Raw genomic sequence first — 15,832 nt, 5'->3', positions numbered from 1 at the left:
AGCTGGCGAAAGTCGCGGGAGGGAGCCTTGATCGGTAACATCAAACTCATTAGGCAGCTCCGCGACATCCCACGCAAGACAGCTGCACAACTCGAAGATGTCGAAGGGTCCACAGGAAGAGTGTTGGATGTGTGTAACAACGCTCCGGTTCCTGGGTCGGTCATGTTTCAGCAGGTGAATGCTGGTTGCCTATCAAGCCTGTCAATTTGTGCTGGTTCTCTGGTCGAAGCTTTGGACAACGCATACGATATGCTAGGGCCGCTTCTTCAGAAGCACGCAAGAGCCAACGGCAATCTAGCCAAGAAACTTTGGAGAGAAGCCGTCATGATCATGCGAGAAGGGGACGTCACGGAAACCTTGGAGCGGATAAAAAGGGTCAACAACGATTTCCTGCGAGAGCTCCAAATCGCAAACACCGAAATTGGAGCAGAAACACTGTTAGTATTTCTTACTAGTATGTTTTATAGACTCTCAAACTCACGATTACGATTTTAGCTCCGAACTGCCTGAGACTTCGAAGATGGCACGAGTCCATCACGGGGAGACCTTGAGCCGATTTAATCAAGTACAAACTTCTACAACAAGTCTACACTGAGCAATGGGCTCCGCTTTTGACAAAATCGGCTCCGATTTGCGTTTCTTTCATTCATCATGGCCCAGAACGAACCCGTCGCCATTTCGGTCGATCACCATCCTTCTCGTCTCAAAAGCGACTTTCGACTTACCCATGATACCATACAACAAATGATTCGCCAGCATAACATGAGAATGAACTTAGAGAGAAAATCTCTACGCGATGAGTTGTTGAGTAACCTGACAAACCCTAAATCCTGCAATCTGGGGCCGGGTTCTTCAAATTTCGACAGGCTTGGTGCCAAAGACCAACTTTTGCTGGAGAATGGCACCTGGATTGCACTATTACAGCACCCACACGATTTGAAACCCGTTTTTGAGATATCAAATCGCAGCAGGCGGTGTATGCGGTTTTTTCGCTGCCGGTCTAAGACTAAAGTCGAAACCAAGGGTCGGGGAACCATACGGTTCGAGGTTGTCCGAAAGTCGGATCACCACCAAGAGTGTCAATACCGCCATACGGGCTCAGAGAGCTGGTCATACTCAATCTGCGCAAGCTTATATCCCTTTTTACGAAGAAAAATGGATCTGGCTATTGGTGCCACAACTAGCCCAGGTGGGTGGTGTTTGGCGTCACCGCTGCGTTTCCGGAATACCGTTAAACGTGCCGATTCTCTGATATTCCAAGCTCCCGACACGCCCCCAATACTTTGCGCTTCCGAAGTAGCATTGAACAAATTTCCTGGTCGTTTCACTGACGCTGCAGTTGATCCCGTGTATAAAATGACTGGCTCTGTGTTCAAAGGGTTGTTTCCTTTGGAATGGGCCCCTTCGACAGCTGAACAGCTGGAGGCCTTGAGCCGCCTGATTCGTGAAAACGTCTCCACTGGTGCATTTTCGGGTCTTTATTCTGATGAAAATAGATTTACCTTGCTATTTGTAAGTTCACAGCACCGTTTTTTTTTGTCAGACATTGTTTGCAAGAAGCTGATATTTTATCCAGGAGCTGAATCATCTTCTTTTGATGCTTGGGCCTTTCTGAACTAGGTTTAAGACTGGGCTGGGAAGACTGCTAGATACTATTATTCGCGCCGGTGTCGACATAGAAGCAAAAGCGAACAACACACAACTCTCACGAGAATACAAAGTGGACGGACGAAGGAAAGGCATATCCAACAACATCATTCTAGAATATACTAACAGCCTTTAGATCAAGACGGCAGTCGTCATATGTGACCGCAACCGAGTATTTCTTGGATATGGGACTTGCAAGCTTTGAACACGGAAGACCCGACATCCCTCTTTACAAGTCCGTGGAAGACACAGTGATTGTGAACACTTCGATCAATCCACAATTCGGCGAATCCACTGTTCACATCCTAGAAACTCATGGAAACACAGTGTAAATTTTAGTTCGTCAACCTCAAATAGCCGAAGGTATGCTGGAGAATGGCCTGGAGATGGCTGCCAAGGTCAATTCAGCTAATAAATGTAGCGTTACAGTACGATGACTTGGCCTTGGCTACCATTAGACGTTCGTTCAAAGAGATCGTACGCTTGTCGAAATCAACTCAACGCCTACCCATGGTATCAGGACGAAGTGGTAGACATCCATATCATCTTAGCCCACTGGAACTGGCCGTAGGGTGGCCACAAGGCATTCAACATTTCATGCGCCTCGAGCATAACGTAGCGCCCGCCATCCTGATAGCTATCAGATCATCTGACATCACTTCGTTCCGTCTGCTTATAAATGCACAACAGCCGATATTTACCGACGAGCTCGATCCATGTACTAAGAATCGTCGATACCCAGGAAACCACTTTTGGATTTTCAGAGAGCTGATATGGAGACAAGGGCATCTTATTTTGGAAATGGCTACACTAGTCATCTCAGAACTGAAGAAACGGAGATAAAAGCTTCGTCTCTTGGCTCTCTCCGTACTCAAAGAGGATGAGCTCAAGGCAAACGGGCTGCACATCTCCCATCTACTGGATGGCAATGCACGCACGATATACCTTATGCTTGAGAAAAGGACTGCAATCCCACTCGAACTGGACTGTTGTCGTGCCTCGCTATATGATCGTTGGGGTACGCCTCTCAATGCATCATCCATCCGACTTCTTAATGTCGTTTACAATGCTGGCTTTGTAGCTGTCGATGATGAAGGCACAATGGGCTATACACCATTGTTTCAACATATTACCGACCACAAGTTCGCCTTCTACTATGCGAAGAGCCTTACCTTCGTTAACTGGTTTATTCATCGCGGTGCCAGTCCTATCAACAAGAAACCCAAAGGTTTCCCAAATATTGTGTTCTATCTTTCGATTATTGCATCTTTCACCCCAGTCGACATATTGGAATCCGCAGAAAATTCTGACTTGGAACCCAACTTCACTCATCTTCATACAGCCACTGATAATTGCGACTGCTTTTGTTCGTCCGTTGGCTGTCTTCCGACACATCTACTTTCCCGGTGCTTCCAGGGAAGGGCAAAAACCGATTGCGTCTGGAAAGAAAGTCATATCGATCGCCTTAACTCGTGGCTCTATTCATGAGGGCCTTCCGAAAAAGACCAGGAACTCGTCTGCAGAGAGAACTGTCGATCGGAGATCTTCAGCCGCCTGGGTATGGCTCACACCTGCTGTAAGCACGGTGTGTACAGCATGGTATTTCCTCGAACGGAAGAGGAGTATATGCGCTATGATCCATTTTCCAAGGCCCGTCCCCAGTCTGGTGTTGAAATTGCCCAGATACACGAGGAAGATAATATTCTGGTCAGCCAGTTGGATAACCTAATGTCTCAATATGATCTCGCCAGAATGAAGGTGGGGAGCACGCCCGTGGCTTTCCAAGCCGTTTGGTGGGAAGTCGTGGACAAGATTCTGCCCCCTCTTCTACCGACGAAGCTTGTATTCATCATTTAGAAGACCGAAGATTTTCCCATGCTTACCAGGTTAGGAACGAATTCACTAGGGAAGAGTTTGAGCACTTGGCTGCTGCTGCGAGGGACGCGAGGACACGACGAGAAACAGACGCTCTGCGTGCCCTGGGATATGAAGATTATGCCGATTTCCAGGATGTCATTGATGACTACTTTGCGAAGCAGACTTGGGTCTGACGAAGGGAGTCTAGGGATGAGTTCCCTAAACGCATATTGTTGAATTATCGTATTTTCTGGAGTTCTTTTATATTTGACTTTCAAGTGGCCTATTATAGTACCCTGAAATATACCACAGCGTTCGAGTCATGATGCACTAGTCTGATCACGAATGGTTCAGAACACAACGGCGGTGCAGGCGTCGAACAAACAGTACCAACAGGGTATTTTTCAAGACGACGACTCATGATATATGTCATTCCCAGTGTATCGGCACTAGTCAATCATTTGTAGTATGCACATGAGGTTGACAAGGAATTCGGTTGGCACACTTTTGTCGATCAGATCATCAAGTCAACGAAACGGTAAACCAATTTATCACATTATTTATTCCTTACAGTTGATTCCCAAGATATGAAAAAAAATGTTGATGTTAGTAGAGAATGGAACATATACTCAAATATTATAAAGAGGCCTGCTCTTTTACCGTCGACCTGTCCCGTGTCACTATCATCAAGAACTCACCTCTCCGCCCACTAACAAGCAAGCAAGTAAGTAACAAGTAAGTCCTTCAGTTGCAACCATTTCCGCACGCAGTCTTCTCATGCTCCACCAGTCATCCAAGAAGTCAACCCTAACCATCCTCCAGAAAATGGCCAAGAGCGTCACCCTCCTAGCCCTAATCACCCCGGCGATGGCCGCGGATTGGGTCACAATCTCGGGCAGCGGGTCATCGTCGTGCGACCAGTTCAGGACATGGGCCGAGACGATATGCCAATCCGACATCCAGAGACAGATCTCCAGCTCCTCCGAAATCGACGGCGAGCTCTCGGTCAACTGTGCCAACGTGCCGCAGAGTTGGTGCGACGCCTACTCCGGGGGCAAGAACTACCATCCCAGCGGTGTCTTTCACGAACCCGAAGGCTGGAGCTTGTTGTCAGCTTCAAACTTACGAGCTATGAGTTCTGTTCTGTGGTGGTAGTATAAAATTCCGGCGATTTAATAGGAGTAGAATGTCTAACACTCGATGGTCTGTTCAGGATGCAAGCAGCTGTGGCACTATGAAGACATTGTCTGAGGTGAATTCAGGAGTATAGACAAGGTTGCTGGCATGGTTTGGTCCCGCGGGTTTCATGCGTGGGAAGCTCGAGTTACAGCAACGATGGTTGCCACTGGTGGTTTTTGAATCAATATATAAATGGAAGTAAATGCATGCAGCAGCTATTGCATCCTTGTGGTATCACAGCAACCAAGTATATCTGCATGCAAACATATAACCTCTACAGCCACACCATGCAACTGTCATTACTTCTTCACCTCCGTGCTCCCCTGCGCCGTCGTCCCACTTGCCGTATCAGGGGTACTCAGTAGCTCCGGCCCGGGATCCTGTCTATTCAGACTCCCCTCGCCTGCCTCTTTCTCGACCTTCTTCGCATTAATTTCGTCAGCATCCAACCTCTCCTCGCCAAAAGGCCCGCTAGTCTTCACACCTTCCAGGGAGTCCGTATCATTCTCGTCCTTGATGTCCGCGTCCTTGACGCTGCTCGCCCGGCTCACGTCCGCACTCTCGGGGTTCTCAGTTCTCAGACCTAAATGTTTCTCAGCAATCGGGTCCTCCTTGTTGTCTCCCTTCCAGTCGGCAGGCCTCATCTGCGGTACAGGCGAGTTGGTCGAGGGTTCGTTGATAATCTCACCGTCCGTCGGTACGACCTCGTCGCCGCCGTCCTCGGCTCGTTGGGAGTCGGCGACGCGCCAGACCACGGCGATCTTGTCGAACGCGCGAGATCCTTTTCTGCTGGAGCCCTTGATGCCGTCCATGGCTTCCCAGTCGATCTCGAATACACCGCTGGCGTCGGCTTTGCCGTCTTGCTCTGGGCCGTTGCCCTCGAAGAAGACGTTGAACCAGACGTGGGCGACAGCGGTTACCATCGTTAATCCCATGGACGAGGAAGTGCGGTTCCGGCGCTCCACGGAAATGTTGACGTCGCTGTTGGGGATTCTGATCGCCTCCTTCGGCTTGAGGATGACAGCCATGCCGCCAGGTTCGTTGTCTTCGCCTTCACTAGACTTTCCGGCGGGCTGCGTGTTTGAGTGAGCCGCCATCGGGGCTTCAGTCTCGCTTCTCTTCTGGTTCGCACCATGTTCCAAACCAGGGTCCCGGATAAGAGAAGCCGTCTTTGCAGTGCGCAGCTTCTTTGCCTCGCTCTGTGAGTGTACGGAATCATCGTTCTCAGTCGTCTTGTCTCCGGCTGCCTTCTTCTCGGAGCTGCTTTTGCGGCCGTTGTTCGTGTTGGTGGGTTCTGAAAGTGGCGCCGCCTCGGGGGCCTTCTCAGTAGGCTTGATACCGACGCTCGCCATGTCAGTCATCATGCGGCCGACGCCGCCTCCACTCGGAGCATCGCCCTGGACAACGATCCTCTCGCTCTTCTTGAAAGTATGAAAGACCTTGATCTTTTTTCCTTCCTCGGCGAAACCCTCGACATCAAACTTGACGCCACTGCGGAGACCCCAGACGTGTATCTCAACAATCTCGATGGCCCTGTCGATGTACTTCTTTCCGCCCTTCGTCCACCGGTCCACGTAGGTGATCGTCCGTAACTGACTGGGGATGGAAACGCCGGCACCGAACTTGGGGCGCATTCTTCTTTCCGTGAACCTTGTAAGAGCCTCGTCGGGCTTCCACCCGCACTCGGAGATGAGGTAGCTGCACGACACAGTGCCGCTTCTGCCCTTGCCAGCCTTGCAGTGGACAACCACAACTCTCTCCTTGTTTGTCTTGGCAGTCTTATCTACAGCGCCGACAGCGACATCTCCCCGTTCAAGATCCCCTCCGTGCAACCAGTTCCGCATGCTGGCCATGATCATGGGTATCAGGCGAAATGGCGGTGGGTGGTGGTCGGGCCATGGGTAATGCCGTACGCGGCCGTACACCTCCTCATCTGGGTACCCTGTTCCTTCGGCGCGAAACTCCCATATCGCCCAGTTGTCTTGGTGCTTCGAGTCGAGGAAGGTCACTAACCGGTCGAGGGGGTTTCGGTAGGCTCTTTGGGGGTATGTGCCAGACGGACCGGAGCTGGATGGATTAGTTTCAAGCATGGGTATCAAATATCTCGGAAAGAAACATACGTCGCGATGATGTTGGATGTGACATAGCAAAGATCTAGGTCTGACTCGGCGTGTCGTGCTCGTGGCCCGGCGACAATGTGTCGCAACAAAGAAGCCATACTGCGAATAATCCGAAAATGCGACGTGAAAGCGGAGCAAGATTCAGAGCAGGGACGCGCGCCAAGAAAATAAGGGATCGTTGCAGTGCGGTGGTATAAATGGGTGTCAGGAAATTCTAGTCAAGGTTGCCTCCCTCATGACGGTCCATCGTGTCGTAGCTGCGCCTTGATCGCGTGCAGCAGCCAGCCTTGATGCCGGCCGACAGACAGGGAGGGCGACGTCATTTATGGTGGGGTGCACCGAGGGCATAGCGGCCGAGCTACGCCACTTTCGGGTGTGGCTAGTGCCCGTCTCTCCTCCGGCTGCTTGGCAATATGTCCTCGGCCCTCGTGCTGCTTCGTTACCGTCATGAGGAACCAACGCGCGCCCAAGTCACGGAAAACTGCAGCTCATGGTTGTGTGGTCATGCGAATTTGGATTTACTGCTCAAACAAAACTAACAGACAGAGGCCGGAGCCAAAGTAAAACGGGAAACCTGAAATCATCGTGTGATGCAGAGAGCAACCTGGAAATGCCCAGGTCCCAAACTCGCCTACACTCCAATAACCTGAATGGATTGCAAAAAAGCCGTGTACACCGTGTCCGGCCGTGAACCGCTCCCCTCATTTCTTTTCCGTTACGACCGTGTATTCTCGTCATAAACAGTTCCGTATAGCCACCTCCCGCCGAAAGACATCTTATCGTAGCCGGGGTTGCAGACTGACCCGTCGCATCGGCGGAGCCATGTTGCACGCACTGTCGTACCATAAAACCTTTGTCAACGCGCGTCCAGAGATCCGAGTGGTTCTGAAGCATGTTGCCTGTCCCAGAAAACCATTAAGAGGTCTTCTTGGGGACAGAAGCACCGCTGAGGTACCGGTTGGGGTCAGTGTAGGCGTAAAACTGGCGCGCGCCTCCCTTGACAGTCTCCCAAGCCTGGCGAGCAGCGGGCGGGGTTCCCTGGTTGCCGACAGCGGAGTCAACGCGAGACTCAAAGAGAGCAAGCGAGTTCTGGACGTGGGTGCTCTGCGCGAAGCGCGCACGAAGGAAAGCGGTGTAAATGGCAATCAGGATCCAGGAGCGGCGCTGGAAGGTAATGGCAGAAAGAAGGAGGCGGACCCAAAGCAGGATCTCAAGCGAAGACACCACAGACATGGAGGCATCGTAGTACTCCTTGACGAAAGCGCCAATCTTGTCGGCGATCGGGTTGTGTGCATACTGGGGCTTGGCGCTAGGAGAAGCACCAGACGCAGGCGTGATAGGCTTGGGAGGAGTGATTGTGGGAATCACGTTGGCGCGCGTGTAGGTCGCAACGTGGAAAATTGAGTAGATGGCGTAAGGGAGCATCGCCAGGGGGTACTGAGGAGACAGAAGCCAGACGAGGGACATTCCTGGATCAATCGGGTTAGATGCGACTCTCTCCCCGAACGCAAATTAGGGAGGAGCAACTCACCGAGGTACTGAACGTTCTCATCGGCAACCAGAGCCAGGGGGCTCGTGGGAGCCTTGGCTCCGGCCTTGCTGCGGGCCCTGAGAGTCTTGTAGACGACGATGCCGTAAGTCAGGGCAGCAGAGAGGAAGGTGAGCCGGTAGCTGAAGCGGGCAACTCGGCTGTAGTAGTTGAAGGAAACGTAGGAAAGGCCATATCGGATGACGGCAAAGATCAGGGACAAATGTCTACAGAGCCAAACGTTAGCCGCCGTCCAGTCAGGAGTGTGTTTATGTCGCCAGAGGTAAGGCCGTCGGGCTTCTCCACTCCTGTGCACCTCGACCCGTCGGGTAACAGGGAGACGGCATAGAGTCGACCGGATTTCAGGAGCAGGCTGTCTGTACATACCCGGCAAACCAAGCAACTGTTGATGGAGGAAGCGATTAGCAATTGTCGCAGAGAAGCAGACATGCAGGTGGGAATCGGGACTCGACGTACATTGCAGGGTCTGGGCGAGAAGCAGGAGCCTCTGGGTCAGAGGGATATTGGCGGGCGGAGGGGGAGCCATGACGAAAGATGCTGAGGCTCTTAAGGGCGCGATAGATGCCGAGTATTGGATGCAGCAGTCGGGTTTGGCGATCAACAAGCGTAGGCGAGGAAAGGCTGCGATGCAAAGCTGGGAGAACTTGTGTCGTGTGAGGATTTCTTGGAGATGCCGGGTTGACTTTGGGGAAAGCTGGCCAGAATGCGCAAGAAGTTAAGGTGATGTAGCGGAGTGGCTGGACCAGTGTCCAGAGGCGGAGGGGGTGGTGGAAGGAAAATGGAGCCTGGACCGGGCAAGCGGTGGTCGGTGCGTCAGTGCGTCACTGCTTCTTTCTGCGCGCTTCCCTTTGGTCGGTTCTTTTCCTGGTTTCCCGTCGTCGGGTATCTTTTTTTATTTGAATTCCCACTGACTGGTCCTCTACCTAGTTTACGTCGAGAGATGAGTGGTGCCAGCCACAATAGGAATTCAGTCCAGGGTCCAGGCAGGGCGAGCCGCGGCAGATCTGCAATTCTGCTACGGACGAGGGAGTGCGAGTGGGATTTTCTCCAGTATTTCATCACTGACAGAGACAGGGCTCATCCAAACGTCACATCCTGATGATCAATGCGATTCACATGTCATTTTCCCCAAGAGCCTCAACGGTTTGTTCTAATTAAATCATCATGCTTCGCTCCTTTTCCTATTACCAGCAGCGTCCCCTCTTTATGGACAAATATCTGTGCCCGACCCAGCCTTCAGGTCATTCGCAAAGATGAGACGACGGGGCGAAATCCGTGCTCAAGCACAGCCATTAGCTAACACCAGACCGCACTAGTGAGGGAAAAGCATATGCGTGGGGGAGAAACGAGAAGATGGCGCTTCTTGCCGCAGTCTCGACGCAATGTTTCCCCATACACCAATCCAGCGATGCAAAGCTCGTCAATGTCCCTCGAGGTTATGTAATTGTTGGCCAAAGGAGTGCAATGCTCGCGCGGGACACTTCGCTACATACGTGTCGTACACTAAGTGATGGTGATGCAGCGCTGCCTCTGCCTTGGCCTGGAGACACACATTAAGGGCTCACACTTTCATCACCACTGGCGCTAGCTCCGGACTTGCCTGTTGGTGTCAAGCCTTAATCTTTTGCCCGTTTCTTTTCGTCATCATTTCGTCTGGTCTGTGCTCCAGCTGGCTGCGGGTTGGCGTAGCTCTATCAAGTCTACTAAGCTTTGACCAATGGAAATTCTCCGCTGTCACTCCTTCAGCGACACTGTGTTTTCTTCGACAGGCTGCATGTTTCTTACAGTGTGTGCACCTCAACCTCAACTGTCTCCTACCCCTGCTCAATTGGGGAAGCTGTGGCGTCACAAGCTCCCGAGCTTTTTGAAATGTTGAGGATTGCAGCTCCGTCTCCGTGGCTTCACCACCACAGTCAATTGTCTTGACGGTCCGTGTTGTATTGCGCACCGCCGACCACGACAAACAGCCACGATGCCTCCAAAAGCAGCCCCTCCTCAGAGGGAATTCATCCATCCCGAAGCTGGCCATGCGCGAAAGAAGTGAGCTCCACGATCCCTCGACCCATCGAACCGTCTGCTCAGAACCCTTCCACTAACAGCGACACTCACCAGGGTCCCCAGCGCTTTCGCGATACAGCCCATTACGGCCTTCTACTGCTTTCTGGCTGCCAACATCGTCTCTGCCCTATTCGCCCCGATCCAAGACTGCGATGAAACATTCAACTACTATGAGCCGACGCACTACTTGTCCCATGGCTACGGCCTGCAGACCTGGGAATATTCCCCCACCTATGCCATCCGTAGCTGGCTCTACGTTAGTCTACATGCCATTGTTGGAAATATCCGTCGCTTGATGCCACAATCTACCAAGGCAAGTGCTCCGGACTACCCAAGTACTCTCTACTGGAACCACTACTGACGATGACTAGGTCGGCGAGTTCTACTTCATCCGCTATGTCCTTGCCCTCGGTTGCGCCTTGTGCCAGACCCTTCTTTTCCGTGTCATCAGCCTCACCCTCAATGCGCGCATCGGTCTCTTCTTCATAATAGCCACCGTCTTCAGCCCCGGTAACTTCCATGCGAGCACTGCCTTCCTGCCCTCTAGCTTTGCCATGTACATGGCCATGCTTGGTGCTGCATCTTTCATGAACTGGCGCGGTGGTCTCAAGACCGCCCAAGGCATCTTCTGGTTCGCCATGGGAGGCGTTGTGGGATGGCCCTTTGCAGTAGCTCTTTCCGCGCCATTCCTCGTCGAAGAGGCCCTCTTTGCTGTCTTGAGTGACAAGGACCGCTTCATCGAAGCAATTCTGCGTGTCTCCAGGGGTGTGACTGCCGGGCTGATAGTTCTCGTGAGTAAATTCGCAAACCCTTTCTCCTCAACTTCGCATCTGACCTTGACCAGTTCTTCGATGGATGCATAAACACCTTCTTCTACAAGAAGATCGAGGTTGCAGCCTGGAACATCGTCAAATACAACATCTTTTCGGAGACTGGCGGCCCCGAACTCTACGGCACCGAGCCTTGGTCCTTCTACTTCCGAAACCTAGCTCTGAACTTCAACATCTGGTTCGTGCTGGCCCTCCTGTGTCTGCCCCTATTCCTACTGCAGAAAATCGTATCTCCCTCTGGTCAGGGTTTCCAGACTGGCCTTCGCGCACTGGTCTTCATCTCGCCCTTCTATCTCTGGCTCGGCATCTTTACTCTGCAGCCGCACAAGGAAGAGCGCTTCATGTACCCCGCGTATCCTTTCCTGGCACTGAACGCGGCCATGTCTCTACACATTGTCCTCACAGCATTTGGCAATTCTGACCCCAGGACTCTGGTTGGAAAGATACCTGCTAAACTCAAGCTGTCTCTGGTCACTATTGTCCTTCTTCTGTCGTTCGATATCAGCTTATCGCGAGTTTACGGCATTTGGTCTGCCTATCATGCCCCAATGACACTTTACAAACCGCTGGGAGCTGGGGTCAGCGGTCAACAAGGGCTTGGTGTTCGTGGCGACAACGTGTGCTTCGGAAAGGAATGGTACCGCTTTCCGTCATCCTACTTCCTGCCTCGGGACATGCACGCAAAGTTTGTCCGCTCAGAGTTCCGCGGGTTGCTGCCAGGAGAATTCTCTGAAGCCCGGACCGGTTTTGGTTTCTGGAGCGGCACATGGCTTCCTACCACTGGTATGAACGACAGGAACGAGGAGGATATGGGCAAGTACGCTGACCAGCGAACTTGCGGGTTCCTGGTGGATACACAGTACCCGGAGCGAACTGACCCGCTCCCTCCGAATGAGCCGGACTACATCGCAGACGAGGAGCACTGGAAGATTGTCAAGTGCGTTCCCTTCTTGGATGGAGAAAAGACGCATTTTCTGGCCCGGGCTTTGTGGGTGCCTGACCTGCCCTTCATCCCCGAGAAGTTCCAAAGGAAGTGGGGACGTCACTGTCTCTTGCAACGCAAGAAATAAAGCCAGCAGAGCAACTGAGGTGACCCCGTTCAGCAGTTGCAGTTGCATGGCATCCTAACAATACATTGGAATTGGGGCAAGCGTTAAGAATCCTCAATACTTCACCTGTATCGACTCAAAAGCGCGTTTTGGAAGCATCCTCTCCCTTAAAGGAAACGCATTGTTCACTACGAGCAGCTGAGCCTGAAGCAAAAGGCTGAATCGGACGACCTAATGTTGTCGACACCCCCAATGACGCAAAATAAGCAGGGCGTCAAGATGAAGACAGCTTGAGATAAAGGCCTCATTAAGCCCTCCACTGGCTCTATGGTGCACATGTACCCTAAAGCTAAGCCGAGCCGGATTGGGGCGTTTGGTTTCAGCAGCAGACAGCTTAGTCCAATACCGCATTTCGAAAAGAATCATCATACAATCAAATCCTGTGTGAGCTGTTACTTGTCTCAAATGAGTCACACGATACCTACGTATGCCGTGATGTTGACAAGTCCTTCGAGAGCAGTCTCTGGGATCGTTATGCTCCATGTCAGGATCGTACCGTTATCGACTGGATCACGGGCGATTGGCAGGGTTGTATCGGAGGCGTGCCCGGTAAGTGGGTCCGAGACGGAGTCCTGTCCGGTCCTCTTATTGACTTCCTGAATGGGGAAGCGGGAGACTGAGCCACGTGCATTTCCCCTCACGAACGACGCGGGTATCTTATCTACGACAGCTTGATAGTCCCTTCCTATCATCTCTCAGCAGCCAGTTGGCAGTGATTCCGCAGAGCCGTCCCAAGATACAGCAGCATAGAGTTTGTCCATTGCCCACGAATCAACTCTGCCGCCATGGACCTCCAAGACAGAAGCGTGACCAGTTGTACACCAGGATCACCATGCATTGGCTTCCGCCCATCGGACGTGTCCTGCGTGAGCGGTTGGAGATGGAGGAGGGTGCGGCTCCGAAGCGGCGAGAGCCGAGATGGTTGACGGCTGGACATTTAGAGCAGCCACCAGCCATGCCCCTCGTTATCACATGTGTGAGCACATCCCATACTGGAACCAAAGTACCTCTCCTCAGCTTTACCTCCAACACACACTCCCCATCACGACACAAAGTCACAAGCGCCACCGCGCAAGATGAAGGCCCCCTGGGACTTTTTGCCGCCAAACGCCCGTTGGGTGCCGCGCCGGTCATCAGATCGGAGAAGCGCACCTACGGGAAGCCGACGAAGCCAAGACTAGGTCTCGGGGCTGCTAACTCACCACAAGCGGCGATATCAGGCGTGAGCGACACCGCTCCTTTAGTTCACAACCCAACTCCGGCACGGAAACCGGTCGAAGGGTACCCCTTATCGGGTTTATCGACAGGCACACTGCTCAGATCGCTCCTCATCACCACAATCTCCTCCCACCGCGCCCTTCTCATTCCCGCGCTCAAAACCTTGTCTTTTTTGGCCAAGCCAGGACGGACGGTGCTCTTCGACGTCGATCGCAACCCAGTGCTGCACGCGATCCTGCGCAAGACGTTTTACGATCAGTTTTGCACGGGGGAGACGGCCGCGGAGACGCGGGCATGCGTGCAACGTCTCAAGGGGCTGGGATTCAGGGGTGTGATTCTGACATATGCAAAGGAGACTGTGTTTGATCATTTGACGCAGTCGGCGGTTGAGCACGGCAAGGTTTCCGGAGAGTCGGTTGGTGGGTTTGATGCTGATATTGAGGATTGGAAGAGAGGGACACTGGAGACTGCTGCGCAGATTGAGGAAGGCGATTACCTTGCCATCAAGTATGACCATCCTTCATTTACAAAGTCGGCTGTTTATAACTAACATAAAACAACAGGTTGACTGGGGCTGGCCGTGCTGTTACGACCGCGTTTGCGGCTAACGAGCTACCGCCGCAGCAGATGCAAGACGCCTTGGATGAGATCGCCACGGTTTGCAAACAGCGCGGCATCAAAATCATCGTCGACGCCGAGTCAACGCACTTTCAAAAAACCATCGACCACGTGACGCTGGAGCTCATGCGTCGTTTCAACAGGGATGGAACCGCTGCCATCTACAACACCTATCAAGCCTATCTGAAGCATACGCCTGACAACATCACCAACCACCTGTCCGAGGCTGCCAAGGATGGGTTTACCCTTGGCCTCAAGCTCGTCAGGGGTGCGTATATCCTCTCCGACAACAGGTCTCTGATCCACGACACGAAGGAGGATACCGACAATGCGTACAACTACATCTCACAAGGCGCCGTGAAGAGGTGCATTGGCGAATTCGGCGGTGAAGGGTCTGAATCCAAGCCCTTTCCGTCAGTAGATCTCCTTCTAGCGAGCCACAACAAGGAGAGTCTCTTCGCCGCACTGAAGCTTCATCAGGAGCGTATGAAGGGCAACCTCCCCACGGTGCCGATCTCTTTTGGCCAACTGCACGGCATGTCGGACCAGGTCAGCTTCTCCCTCCTGCAGGCCAAGAGTGAAGGCCTGGAGGGGCCGAACGTGTTCAAGTGTTCGACGTGGGGCACGATGGGCGAGTGCTTGGCGTACTTGCTGAGGAGGGCGGTAGAGAACCGGGATGCAGTGTTGAGGACGACGGATGAACATCATGCCGTGAAGAGCGAGTGTTGGAGGCGGATGAGATCGGTGTTCTCGGTTTAGTCTGAGGGTTCGATAGTGGTGCGCATTGGAACTAGGCAGAAGGGAAGTACGGCCCATAGCACAAAAACATTATTGATATAATACGTCCAAAAGTCTAATGTGCTGCAAATCACTGCATATCGTTCGTTTTGAAAATTGGTTGCCATTCATCTTTTATCTATGACTAAGGGTTCGCGTGCACAAGACCTCCGATAGCTCCCTGAACCTTGCTTTATCGAAAGTCGGCGCTGCGTCAAAAAACTTTGATTCAATGAATTACATATTTAAAATATCCTGGCAAGTAACTACTTAGGTCCCATGTTGTAGATGACGGTCTCAAAGGCATCAGGAATTTCATCGAGTACAACCCTCTGATACGGTCCGCCGTCCAGCCTGGGTTTCATTGTCACCAATCACGCTCTCGGCAATCAGAACATCCCACTACTTTTTTAGCGGCCTATCGAGCTGTTATAGAAATACAAACTTTGGATTGCTCGTGCAACGATGGAAACATCAAGCAATGAAATAAAAGCAGTGCAGCTACTGAGTCAGAGAGTGGGTGAAGAAATTATCGGGAAAGGTTACAATGACTTTCTTCAAGTAAATTCAAGATGGTGTTTACTCAACAAGCAATGCTTATCTCTCACAAGATAACATCGCTAGATTTCGTGTTTCTAATAAAACAATGGATTGTTTCTATCAAGTCCACGAATTGCTTGGGAAGCCCTTGTTCCGGCTTCTGGAGGAGTGCGGGGTATGGTATGCTGGCCCGGCTTGGTAATCCGTAGCGCTCGGGGACTCTCCCGGGATTGCATCCAACCCACTGGTACCCGATAAGCCCATCAAAATGTGGGTTCCTACATCTCACTATGCCTCACGGCACAGCATGATCGTCCGCCTCGGATAAGT

At 52.2% G+C, this 15,832-nt stretch overlaps 5 protein-coding genes across 5 annotated transcripts; 3 read left to right on the top strand and 2 right to left on the bottom strand.

The window, feature by feature from the left end:
• Positions 1-4,120: 4,120 nt before the first annotated feature.
• ColSpa_05510 (uncharacterized protein) lies at positions 4,121-4,659 on the top strand (the record flags this gene model as incomplete). Its single annotated transcript, XM_049271722.1, has 2 exons — positions 4,121-4,228; positions 4,327-4,659. 2 exons carry the CDS (start codon positions 4,121-4,123, stop codon positions 4,657-4,659), a joined length of 441 nt encoding a protein of 146 aa, XP_049127679.1.
• Positions 4,660-4,982: 323 nt separating this feature from the next.
• ColSpa_05509 (phosphatidylinositol 3,4,5-trisphosphate 3-phosphatase and dual-specificity protein phosphatase PTEN) lies at positions 4,983-6,901 on the bottom strand (the record flags this gene model as incomplete). The annotated part of the gene is made up of 2 exons (XM_049271721.1): positions 4,983-6,750; positions 6,804-6,901. 2 exons carry the CDS (start codon positions 6,899-6,901, stop codon positions 4,983-4,985), a joined length of 1,866 nt encoding a protein of 621 aa, XP_049127678.1.
• Positions 6,902-7,718: 817 nt separating this feature from the next.
• On the bottom strand, positions 7,719-8,878 carry ColSpa_05508 (nucleoporin POM33; the record flags this gene model as incomplete). Its single annotated transcript, XM_049271720.1, is given in 4 exon segments — positions 7,719-8,272; positions 8,335-8,558; positions 8,573-8,708; positions 8,809-8,878. 4 exon segments carry the CDS (start codon positions 8,876-8,878, stop codon positions 7,719-7,721), a joined length of 984 nt encoding a protein of 327 aa, XP_049127677.1.
• A 1,446-nt stretch (positions 8,879-10,324) lies between these two features.
• ColSpa_05507 (alpha-1,2-mannosyltransferase alg9) lies at positions 10,325-12,310 on the top strand (the record flags this gene model as incomplete). Its single annotated transcript, XM_049271719.1, has 4 exons — positions 10,325-10,392; positions 10,465-10,666; positions 10,782-11,201; positions 11,255-12,310. The coding sequence occupies 4 exons, from the start codon at positions 10,325-10,327 to the stop codon at positions 12,308-12,310; spliced, it is 1,746 nt and encodes a 581-aa protein (XP_049127676.1).
• Positions 12,311-13,181: 871 nt separating this feature from the next.
• Positions 13,182-14,944, top strand: ColSpa_05506 (proline dehydrogenase 1, mitochondrial; the record flags this gene model as incomplete). Its single annotated transcript, XM_049271718.1, has 2 exons — positions 13,182-14,074; positions 14,131-14,944. The coding sequence occupies 2 exons, from the start codon at positions 13,182-13,184 to the stop codon at positions 14,942-14,944; spliced, it is 1,707 nt and encodes a 568-aa protein (XP_049127675.1).
• Between the last annotated feature and the right edge of the window lie 888 nt (positions 14,945-15,832).

This window comes from Colletotrichum spaethianum (genome assembly GCF_022836535.1).
Source record: "Colletotrichum spaethianum MAFF 239500 DNA, contig12, whole genome shotgun sequence".
Taxonomy (NCBI): Eukaryota; Fungi; Ascomycota; class Sordariomycetes; order Glomerellales; family Glomerellaceae; genus Colletotrichum; species Colletotrichum spaethianum.
This window is presented reverse-complemented; position numbering and strand designations above follow the sequence as displayed.